Here is a 12,816-nt window from a genome sequence, read left to right on the forward strand (position 1 = left end):
TGATAAAAAAAAAAAACACCACCATAAAACAGGCTTTGGTTTCCTTCTTTCACCCCTTGTTTGCATTCTTCTGAATCTGTTAATACATCTACCTTAGACTATAACCTCACTGAAACTAGTTAGTCTTTGTTCTAAAACCTTGCTTAAATTTTATTCAAAATATAGTGCTTTATTTACAGAATTCATGCCCATTACAAAAATGTTTTCTAGGAAGTCATATTTGAGCTGGTTTGTGAACTGAAGTCATTGTTAGTAGCAGTATTGTGTTATAATTCAATTTAATAAACCTTAATTAAGTACTTAAAAAACCACCATCCTGATGCTTAGGGATTTTTCAGTCTCCTGGAGTTTAAGAGGGCATAGACACCCACAAGTGTATGGGGAGATACAGTAGGGGCAGATGCAAGCTTAAAATAACAACAACTGACATTTAGCTAGTATTTCCCAATTTACAAGGTGCTGGAACCCCTTATCTTATTGGAGCCTCAAAATAGTCCTGGGAGACAGGTGGTCAAGATGTGTTTTGTTTTGCCCAGGCCCGTGATTTCATTACTGTACTGAGCTTCAGATGAGGAAACTCCTAATAACATAGATTTGAAACTATTTTACAACTTGAAGACTTGGGGGGTTGCTTGGGGGCACTGATCCATTAAGGGTCTTGCCTAAGCTTACACTCCCGATGTGGGTCAGAAGCAGAACCTGAGCATAGGATTTCTGGAACCCAGCTACGTGGGGTAGAAAGGTAGTGGATGAGAGCTAGCCTTGGGTTCCAGGCAGGGTTTGAACTCAGATCTTAACCTCCTGAAAGTGGACTAGGAAAATTGAAGAAGGGAGATAAATGAGGCAATGAGGAAAGTTTAATGAGAGAAATGGCACCTGAACAGGCTTTGAGGGAAGAAAAGAATTTCAGCAGGTCAGATAGCGTGAGGAGTGAGTGCAAGTTAGACATGTGGAATGCAAAGAGTAGTCTTGGTATCAGAAGGCTTGGGTCCTTGGCTTTCTTATCCCTGGTTGCCCCTCAGTGCCTCCTTTATAGCGCTTTAAACATACTAGAAGCTCAAATAATGTTGGTTGAATACATGAACGAATTGTAATAATGATGATGGTGGTGGTGGTAATGATGATAATGGTGGTAACATATTTATATAGCACTTTAAAGTTTCAAAGGGACTTTAAAGTTTCAAACTATCTCATTTTTTTATACTTACAACAACCCTGGGAGGTAGGTTCTATTTTTATCCTCCCCATTTTTCAGGTGATGAAACTAAGGCTTTCAGAGGTTAAGTGTCTTGTACAGGTCACACAGTTACTAGGTGTCTTAGGCTGGATTTGGATTCAGGCCTTCCCAACTTCAGTCTAGTCTAGTTTTCCATTGTTCTACAAATGTACCACCCAGCTGCCTCTAGCTAAAGATATGTGTGATCTGTGGGGCATTTAGTTATAACTTGACTGTGTCTTTCTTCTTCAGAGTATTCTGATAGAGGAGATAATAAAAAAAGAGAAAATGCAGTGAATGGTGAAAGGGTGCTTTAGTAGGAATTAGCTTCTGGTTCTATGATTTACTTCACTAATTTCAAAGAATATGCTAATGCATAAATTATGAAGCACTGTGCATATTTGTGTTTAAATAAATTACTAAAATGAAATAACACAGGTTAATGACATTGTTCTCAAATTGTCACAAGAGTCTGATGTTACTTACTGAAATAAAGATAATATATACTTAATAGCACATTTAGTGATATTTCCTTTTCCCTAAGTTTTGCATGTGTATGCTTTCTAAAATGATTATGGCCACCTTATTAGTTTTGGTTCATTGTAGCATCTTGAAAAAGATCAAACAAAATTTTTTCCATTCCTTGTTCAGGATAAAATTGGTCATGTGATCTAATTTTTTTAATCTTTCTATATGTTTATAAATACTCAACATTTTTAAAGCTAAAATCTTTGCCAGTACAACATTTTTGTTTGAGTTAAATGGAATCTTGCTTTGCAAATTCAACAAAGAAAAGGTGAAGAAAATATCCTAAACCATTTTCTTTGCGCCATATATCCATACAGCAAAAATAAAAATAAACTTAGACATTGTTCCTTTTCCCTAATACCCTTGTGTAGTAAACTCTGTAATTTGACTTTTTTTCCTTCCCATTTGGCAGCACATTTAGTGTTAGTAAAGATAGTCAAAGTTGAACCTGGCTTATGGGTTGAAATACTGCTGTTTTATTGTAACCTACAAAGACAAGGGAACATTCCACTTCAGAGCCTATTCAGTCTTGGCTCATACATATGAAATGTTAATTAAAGAAAAATGGCTTCTCTGGTTATATCATTTACAATGCAAAACATTTTCCAACTGAATAAAATTGGAAATAAAACAGAGAGAACTAGCTAAGGAGTCTTTGAATTATTTACAGGCCAGGGACTTAAAGGTGCATCAGGCTAGCACAAATATTACATTATGAAATAGGAATTTCAGTTTGCAGTAAATCTGTCTGCCACAGCAGCTTAAAATAAAATAGTTTTACCCATCTAAAGCAACATCAATTTGCCAGTCAGTGCTTCATGTATCAAAGTGTGTTCTGTGAAAATATCAATATCATTGGTTAATATAAATGAAATTAATTTTTAAAGCTGGGCTAAAGGTTGACATCTGAAAAATTGCATTACTTTGCAGAAGAGAAATTTCTGTCTTCTAGTGAAATTTCAGGTCATGAGGGCAAGTAATTTTCACAATCTTCAATGGGAGCCAGTGAAATATGAACTTCATTGTCACCTAGCCCCAAAGCGATAAGATAAAATGAGCTGATACATCATTTGCTGTGGTTTTATCATCTCCTCCAGTAATTGGAAGAGAAAACATAAGAGTATGTGTGTGTGCTTTTCCACCCTAAACTCCCCATCATCCATACCCAAGCTTAAAGCCATTTTAGCCCAATCAATACAAAGGTCACATAGCATTTTATTTATATATTTTTAATTCTTCATCATGGCTAAAACTGCCAAGTGGAACATTAGAGTAATGAATATGTTTAATTGAATTTGTCATCCATGAAAATACTAAGGAGAATACTATGCCACACCGTAGTACTAGCATGCAGTGGGCGGAAAAATTGACTACATGGATGAAGAATTATGAAGTAAATATTTGATAATTAATTTTAAAAGATACTTTTTCCTCCTGTCAGTTCTTAACTTCCATTTTTAGTGGTTGTGATTTTTTTCTGAGAGATTCATAAAGCAGTATTACAAAATCTAGAAAGATCCCAAAAGCTTAAGACAATATTTTTAATAACATAGAATCATTACCTGGAATTTTCCAGTTAGGCCTGATGCTTAGAACACCACATTTTTTTTCTTTTTAAAGTATGTTTAAAGGTTATAAACTAATATCATATGATATTTGGTTGAACCTAATTCTGTAAATACATAAGAAAATCTGAAATCCAGAATTGTTATTACACTACTGTTAGAGATCAAGTTTCAGATATGTGGCAAATTCTAAAATCCTGTTTACTTGTAAGTCCATGATAGAGCTATTCAAGGTAAATGTTTGATTAAAACATTTTTAATTAAGGTTGCCAAATCATAATTATTGTAAACAGTATAGCTTACTCAAATACCTAAAAAATATACACTTGTAAAATAGTATGTTTTTTTCTAATACAAAATAAGCATACAACTCTTGTTGGGTTTGTATGTTTTCTTTAGCTCTAAAGTTTGTACACCACAAATATAATCTGTAGATTATTCAATTATTACCAGTGCCACAATCCAAGAAAATGGCACAGTTAGATTATGTCTAGCTTCCATCTCAACAGTACCTTTGCTAACTTGATAGGACAGGGACTCTGCATTTTACTTGAAGTCTAAAACAGTGTATCTGTTTTTTTGTTTGACTTTTAATTTATGGAAATAATTTGTTAATGAGGCGACTATAAAATTGCAAAGATATGGCTAGTCTGAACTTACTATTATTGGCAGTTTCTTTAGGAGATTATATGGAGTCATGGGAAGGAAAAATTATAAAACTTGGTTGGAGGAAATATTTTAAGCTGTTGCATTAAGCACTAACATAATATTTCAGTAAAATCACTATCATCTATGCAGAATTCAGTGAAGAGGTTCATATTTTTTCTGATGATAGCATGTTACTTGTTTTATTTTTGTTCTCAGTAGTTCTAAATATATAATCACTCTAGTTTCTTTTTGCTAATTCCATTAAAATATATTGTAATTTAAAGAGATAAATGTATTGGTTTTTTTTCTTTCTTAACCTGCTGGAAAACCAGCTCTCTTTCTTTTCAGTTAAGATAAAAATAATATGTTTTTCTTTGGCTATTACTACAATCTTTCCTTTTTAGTGCCAGAAATCTGATTTTTTTTTAAAAACACACCTTTTAAATAGCAGGTCAATAAAAGTATTATTATTTTGCTGTTGCTAATGTTTTGCGGGATTAGGAAAACAAAACGTGATAAATATACTTTGATTTGCATAGTTTATAAACTGTTACAAAATCATAGTTAAGGAAAAACAGATAGAAGACTGAATGTGTGTTACCTTATAAACCATGAACAAGTACAACAAGGGTAATGAAGGCCCTTATTCATTGTCTGAATGTTATGTGATTTATATGAATGAAAGACATGTTTCTGTATTTCAAGACAACTTATTGCTATTTTAGAAGTCTTAATTCTTAGTTGAAAATTTCAAAGGAATAAAGACTAGAAAAACATTTTTATTATAAAAATATTTATTTTAAAATACCCTTCTCCCAAATTTGATCGGTTGATAAGACAATTTTGCTGAGACAGTGGAACAAAGCAAGTTGAGTTCAGGTATTAATAAAAGAAAAGGTGATAAACATTCAGGGAGAGTGCTCTGAGCTGTATCTTTGGAACTACTATACTTGGTGTGTTAAGTGCAGAGCAGTGGTAATGATGCAGTTTCCATAGCAACTGGTTCATTGGAGGGCTAGACCTCTGTCTAGGGTGCTGTCAGTATATGTGGAGTTTCAGAGAACAGAAAGTCCCAAAGAAGGGTCTTCTTCCACCTAATCCAGTTTTAATTGAACTCCAGAGACTTTGAAGTGAAGCTATAGAGCAGGCAGATACTATTCCAAGAAGAAATGAAGCCTTGCTTAGCTAGGCCTCAGCTGCTTTTCAGTATTGATACCTTTTCTTAATGAATACTTTCAAAAGCTGTTATTATATCAAAACATGCCTCTATTAAAGGGTGCTTAGTTTTCTGTTTCAAACTCTGTTATCATACATTTTGCCATAACAGATTGTGCTTAACTTTTTTTAATGAGTGGAGAGTTTCCCACAATTAAAAAAACCTGAACTAGTCCTTTTAAGGTAAGGAGTTAAGTTCATATGCTATTGATAGTCTCTGCTGTATGCCAAACAACGTTGAGTATTTTGTTCAGTAATGTTTAATTATTTTTGGAGCATTAAAATTTTGAATTATTATTATTAGCATGTTTGAAATATGTGGTTTTCTTATTAATTGAACTTTCTAATTAAAGAATTAAGCAGGAAACCCTTTACATTTTGGGTTTTACTGAAAACTTTTCTGAAATATATTATTATGCTTTCATACCTTAGTAAGAATAGTGTACTGAGCACAACAGAATCTCTATTTGATGATTGAGGGCTTTACAGTATTTCATAGTTTTTCTGAACATCAGTGGCATTTTAGTAGTTTGTTTCAGTACATGAATGAAATGCACATCACTTTTTCATTGGATAAAGAAAACTAAAGTGTAGAAGGTAGAGCACACCTGGGAGAATGTGAGCTGAGCACAGGAAATAACACTTGAGTAGCTCTTCTGTACCTCTTAGGACACTTAAAAAATTAGTGATGACTGCCTCCTTTCCCAAGAGCTGTTGTTTAGAAATTATATCATCTTGGCATTATTATGAAAATAATTTTGACTTCTTCAACCCTCTGAAAAGGTGTTGGGGGCCACCAGAGTTCCCCAGCCCACACTTTGAGAATCATTGTATTTTTTGTTGTTGTTTTTTAAAAAAAAATAAATCCTTCTATCATTTTGTATCTCATGGTTTTACTTTCCCCTGAAAATAAAAATGAACCTGATTAATGAAGGTTTCTGGCTTGTCATGTTCAGGTTACTTAAGACTTTCACATAGTTGGTCCCAAGAGTTCTGGATTCAGATGAGTTTTTATTAAGAGTCTACTAGATACTGCAGAAATTCTCCCTTAGGTACTGAAGGAGACATTAAGATAATCTCTGCTCTTAAGGGGCTTTCAACTGAATAGATCCCAAATTCTAGTCAGTTATACTAAATGGACTGCCACAGATCTACTGTGTACCTTTGGGTTAGGCATTTGACATCCACCTTCCCCCAACAGGCTTCAGTTTTCACATATGTAAAATGAAAATGTCTTATTAGTTTGTTTTTAAGGTCACTTCCAGCTCTAAAATTCTATAATTCTCTAAGTAACAGCTAGTTATAAAAATTATTGTTCTAATATTGACCAAGTTACCTTTGTCTTCAAGGTAGTAAGTGCATATTTTGTTTCCATTTTTCTAACTAAATTTCAATTTTTGTGTTTGTTCATGTTTGAACTTGAGTTGAACATGATTGTTAAGAAAAGGGATTAAGATTTTAAATGATTCTTTGACCTCATAACAGTCTCTTACCTTTTGGACATTGTTTCTAGTAGGACATTACTGTGGAGGACAGGGGAAGCTTGTTTTATTCAGCTATATTGCTCTTTTCACTAACAAAGTGGATTGAGCACTAGGCCTGGAGTCAGGAAGACTTGAATTCAAATCCAGCTTCAGCACTAGCTGCATGGTCCTGGGTAGAGTCACATAACCTCTCTTTGCTTCAGTTTCTACATGTGTAAAAATGGGTTAATATCAGCACCTGTCTTTCAGGGTTGTTGTGGGGATCAAATGAGATAATAACTGTGAAGTGTTTAGTACAGTAGTGGGCAAATAGTGAGTACCATGTCAATGTTAGTCATTGTGGGTGACTGATTAGATCTTGGGGAATTGGACAGAACCATGTAAAAGGACAGAACACCATAAAGCTGGAGTAGTACAGTTCCCTTCCTTCTTTCTGTATATACTCTTTTCCTCTCCCTATGCAACTTCATAATTGAATTTAGTTTTTAATTTTGAAAATGGGACAACTTTTGAAGGGTATGGCATATGTTCCACTGCTTAGACATCTTACAGTAATGGTTTTTGCACCCAAGTTTTTAATTACATTACATCCTTGCCAGAGCATTGGTTTCTGGTGTTAGTAAGCATGCATTTGTGACCTATCTCAACCTTTTTGATTATGTAATGGTAAATAATAGAGGTGGGGAAGTAATCAGCATTGTTGTCCCTTAACACCTTGGTAATTAAGCTTTGAAATGAAAAGACCAAACTGAAGCAACCATGTAGCAGAGCAGGTTAGGACTAAAGATGGGATTCGTTTTTCAGGGTAAACTAAGCATGTGTGTCTCTCACATGGAATGACAGGAATTGTAACAAGTTACTCTGACAGTCACTTCATAGAGTGTGCTGGAGTTCGTTTGCGGGTGCGTAGTTAGCATTAACTGGAAAAAAAATGCTTCACCTTTTCTAGTCAACTTGCATTCTTCTAGAATACATGACTATGGAATTGACTTTTTTTAATGAAAGAAAAGTGTTTCTTTTTATATTGCAACTGTGTTGTTGAACTTAAATTGGGTCTGTACTCAATAATCTTTTGTTATTCTTTGTTTCTTGTTAACCATTAAGTTGGACTACAAAATAAAAATATATAAAAAAAATGATGAAAACATTCTTATTGAAAGCTACAAAATTTCTAATCATTTAAAAACTCCAGGTTGATTACTGTATTAATGGTTATTTATCACCATTCCCTTTAAAACAAACTTATACACACACACTCATACACACACACACACACATCCCATAAAACATTGATTACTAATGTTACAGTTAAGCATGAAAGACTCTGGTTTTTTAACTTTTCTTTGTTTCCATTTCCGCCCCCCAATCTGAACAGCTTTCTAACAATTAGAGCTGTCCACAAATATCATGGATTGCCTTTGGGGGACACTGGACTGTCACTCACTGGAGGTCTTCAAGAGTAGATTGGATAATTTTAAGGGGTGTTATAGAGGGGAATCTTATTCAGGTACTGGTTGGACTAATTGACCTCAGAGATTCTTTCCAACTCAGAGATTCTCTGATTATATAATGTGTTCATTCAGTATGTATCTAAATGCCTGTTTGTATAAATGGCTATAGTTCCCATATGTCAAATCCATTTCTCTTTTTAATCAAATGATTCCACCTTTAAACAGTTTTATGTAAAGAAGCAAATGATTCTTTGGTCATTTGGTTTCTTATGGTGATTAAAATCGTCCTAGCTCTTCCTCTTTTCTCCTCTTGCATTTAGATTCTGGCATATACTGAAGGACTACATGGAAAATGGCTGTTCACAGAAATTCGGTCAGTATTTTCCAGGCGCTATCTTTTGCAGAATACAGCACTAGAGATCTTCATGGCAAACAGAGGTAATGTCACATTGCTCAGAATTCATAGCTATAAGTACAATTTTCACATCTTAAAATATCTATCTCATTTTTGGAGGAGTTTGTAAAAATAGAAAGTGTTATTACTGCTTTCCCATTTTGATGGGGATTTCTTTTATTTTCTTATACTCTAAACTCTCCCTTGCTGGCAGCATTATTATATACCATCCTGTGATTTTTCCTACTCTAGTTTTTAATCTTTAAGTTCATTTATAATTTTTCCCATTGAGAAAACATATTTTTTAATGCAATTATAAAAATATATAAATAGAAATATATATGTGTACATCTAGTATAATAAATCTGTATCTTGTTGGGATTTTGGTTTCTTACCATACTTTTATGCCTGTTTCTATGCCTGTGTACTTTTTTTTTAACTATACCAAAAAATTAGAGCTATGAATCTATGGGAGGGATAAAGGAATATAACTATGTCATTTTGCTCTTCTCAACCTTTCTTTGATGTTTAAATTCCTGCTAGAATGAATCCTACATGTTTTAGAGAATCAAATGATACATTTATCTCTTGCCAAATCCAGCACCTTATAAGAAGACACTATAGACACCATCAGCAGATAGTACTGAATTATTCTCGGTTGCTTTCTATTACATCATTCTTCAAAGTGGAATTAAAATTCAATTTGTGGGTTTAGAATGGACCTTGGCAAAAATCCATTAAGACAAGGAGAGTAGGCAATATGGGAATCAGGAGGGAAATTGTCTCAGTGTATAAGTAGTGTCATAGAAAGGGACATTAAAGAAGATAGTGTCTCAGAGTAAGACAGCTCGTGCTTTTTTAGGCCCTAGGGCTAGGTATGTTAAAATGTTTTATTTCCTCCTGACATAATCCACAGGTTTTCATAATTTAATAAGCATTTATACAGATATTAATTTTTTTCTTCCATTACAAATTCACATATCTGTTGTAGACAAAGTTCCTTTGTAAACAAATTTGCTTTAATTTTTTTTTCTTTTTACTTGTTTCTACTTTTTAAAAGGCAGGCATGATTCTCTTAATCAGTGAATTCTTTCATACTTTTATATTGATTTGCATTTCATTTGTCTCAAAGTAGTTATCTTTGACTGTATTTATGACTTATACAGACTTACTCATTTTGTACTTTTGAGAAGTTTTGTATATACCCTTGAAATTATCTGTTCATTTGTCTGTTGCCATTTCCTCCGTGATTCCAGTTTTCTACTCTAATGGATAGCCTTCTTTTCTTGTGTATTTCATGTATAATGTGTTAGTCTGTCATATCACCTTAAATTTTAAAGGCAAGAAGTTATAGATACTCAATAAGCAAGGAATTACATTCTGCATAAACTTGTTGGTGGGATGTGAAATTTCCTCTATCTTATATAACTTCTCTAGCTAGATAAAATATTTTTGTGAGGTTGAAGATGTGATATCTTTCTCACATGAATTCATGTGGCTATTTTATGTTCTTAAAGCTAAATTCTACTTAAAACGTGATGACCAAATTAAGACATTTTTAATTTGTCCTCATGACTTTGTTTAAAAATGTCCTGGGTATGAACAGTGCTATTTTTATGTGGGTTGAAATTTTTTTAAGTTTAAACGTATTAATAGCCATAATTGATTAAAATTTACATATGGGATATGGTGAGTGTGTAGATTAAAATTAGAATTCAATAAATCTGCAGTCATTTCCAGAAGAAATTATTAGAACTTTTGAAAACAGTTAAATTTTTTGGCTTTTAGCCAGAGAAAGCTAATTTGCCTTAAGGTCACATTGCTTTGGATGTATGAAGCAATATTGAATACACTTCCAAAGTAAACAAAATCTTTTCTTGAAAACTACATACCACGGAAGTAAAAATAATCAGCATGTTAATTTCTGAGCTGAACTTATACTTGCTTTCACTCATTTAGTTTAAAAACTGCACAAGCTTTAACTTCTTTTACAAAACTGATTCTGGAAATACAGAGAGATAGACCATGACATGCTGACATTCTCTTCATTCAAATAGTATGACTAGATTACTTCAGCTTCATGTTAATGTTAATAAGACAACAGTTGCTGGAATTCCTGACAGTGTTTAGAAGAGGAAGTGGTTCTGAGAAAAGATTTTATAAGTGAAATGGAAATAATGCCTGGTCTAGACATGCTTGATTTACTGTAGACTGTGGGAAAATAGAGTAAGTTTCAGAATGTAACAGATTCAACTGAGAAGACATGTTCCATACTTTTTTATTTGTAGTTGCTGTAATGTTCAACTTTCCAGACCCTGCTACAGTAAAGAAAGTGGTCAATTGTCTACCCCGTGTTGGCATTGGAACTAGTTTTGGGTTGCCTCAAACCAGGTAATGTACTATACTTTAAGACATTTTAATAGCCTTTGGTTATGTTTTACGAAGACAAAGTTATGATGATAATAATCCTTCTATTGTCTTTTGTAGTCTTTGAACTTGATTCACTTCTGAAGTAAAGGAATAGCAACAGCCCCATTTTATATTTATAAGAAACCAAGACACAGAAAGATAGAAAAGGTCCTCATAGTAGATCTTACAGTAGAATTATAGTAGATCTGGGAAAATCACTCAGTGTTCCCAACATAGTTGTGTTTTCCTATCTTTGTACTTCCCAGAATGTTTAGGTATGTTGATTTTCATATGAATATGGAACTTTGAAGATAGTAAAGAGGTGCTTGCGATTAGGGAATGAATGAATCTTGAGGTTTTGTGAGAATAATTATAGTTATCCTTAATTAGTGACAGAAATATTTATTCCTCTGATAAAAATTCTTTAATGATGTTTCCTTTAGCCTTTTAAAAGCATGTTCCGCATTAAGAACATGGCACATTCAAAGTTTCAAATTTACAACATCAATCATCTTGTGATTTTTCACATAAGAAAAGCATTTATCTTTAATAAAAGAAGAATTGATTAAAGAATTGCTTTAAAAATCACTTATAGTACACTTAAATTTTTTTCTAGGACACTTAAAAATACCCAATTTATGAAAATCACATGCTTAAAGTAAGGTACATTTATATAAGTAATTAAATAAAATGTTGATAGTTTTAAATTTGTGATAGATTTATAAATACCATGTTATTTTGTTATACTTCATTTTATCGATATTAATGTAAAGTCACTCCTCTCTTCCTTTTCCTATTCCCCTTTCAGTGTGAAATGGTATCAATATCAAATCCATGTTAAAAAAATATGTTGATCTCCTACAATGTCTTAAGGAGAAACTCCTGAGGCCAAGGACAAGGTTCCCTGAATCAATTACAATTTCAGGCAATAAGAACTAACCATTCAGAAGCTTCAGTGATAAGGAAAGCCTGAGGCCCAAAGCTTGCTTAAATATTACTTCCATTACTGTACCCTAGGCTCCCTGAACTTGTTTCTGGATGTTTAAAGAAGAAGTAATATGTATGATGTGATGAAATGCCATATTAGAAATTGGGAAACGTAGGCTTTACCTCCAGCTCTGCTAGGTGGCCTTGCAAGTCACTTCAACTTACTGGGTTTCCAGTTCCTCATCTGGAAAATGAGGGTTTTGGATTAGGTGATCTCTTTGGTCCCTTCTGGCTGTTACATACTGTGAAGTTAGATGAACATTCAGAATGCTTAGTGAGCCTTCAGTCTTCCCCTCAGCAGTTTCTCTCATCTTCTCAATGCACTAGAGATACTAAAATTATCATTTTATAATGACCTTTCTGCTTCAGGTATTGAATTACAGTTACTACATATAAATAATAAACTAAGGGGACAATTTTTTTCTCTGAATTGATAAGGACAGTGAACACATCTGTTACACTGAATTGTAATTTAATAAAATTCATGGTATCAACACTAGCAAAACATTGTCAGTGTGTATTTCTGATTAGGACATGAAAATAACTTCATTATGTAAAAGTAAGCATCTTAATGGTATTTTTTCAAGTGATGTTTTACAGAACACATTAAAGTACCTGCCCTCTAATTATTTGTTTAACCTCTCTATTGTTAGTGTTAGTATTAACTAGACTAGGACGTTAAAAAAAATTCATAAACAGTGTACATAAATTGTGCTATTTTGAAAGATGGTCTTATTAAGGCGAATTCAAAATTTTTTTTTGTAGGCGTATTTCATTAGCAAATCCACGTCAAATTTTTAAAGCTTCCAGTATGACTCAACGATGGCAGCACCGGGAGATTTCTAATTTTGAGTATTTGATGTTTCTCAACACTGTAGCAGGTAATGCAGATCTGTACATGGACGTGTTTACAATACTA

The 12,816-nt window shown here is 33.3% G+C and overlaps 1 protein-coding gene across 4 annotated transcripts in view; it reads left to right on the plus strand.

Moving 5' to 3' along the window:
* LRBA (LPS responsive beige-like anchor protein) overlaps positions 1 to 12,816 on the plus strand; it is a 760,465-nt gene that overhangs the window by 530,885 nt on the left and 216,764 nt on the right. For all 4 annotated transcript variants that reach the window (XM_020994027.2, XM_020994028.2, XM_078148462.1 and 1 more), the window contains 3 exons: positions 8,428 to 8,545; positions 10,790 to 10,892; positions 12,663 to 12,778. In XM_020994027.2, coding sequence (XP_020849686.1) covers positions 8,428 to 8,545; positions 10,790 to 10,892; positions 12,663 to 12,778 — 337 coding nt within the window. The remainder of the gene's footprint in view (positions 1 to 8,427; positions 8,546 to 10,789; positions 10,893 to 12,662; positions 12,779 to 12,816) is intronic.

The sequence above is a fragment of the Phascolarctos cinereus genome, unplaced genomic scaffold (assembly GCF_003287225.1).
Source record: "Phascolarctos cinereus isolate Bilbo 61053 unplaced genomic scaffold, phaCin_HiC Scaffold_9;HRSCAF=440, whole genome shotgun sequence".
Taxonomy (NCBI): Eukaryota; Metazoa; Chordata; class Mammalia; order Diprotodontia; family Phascolarctidae; genus Phascolarctos; species Phascolarctos cinereus.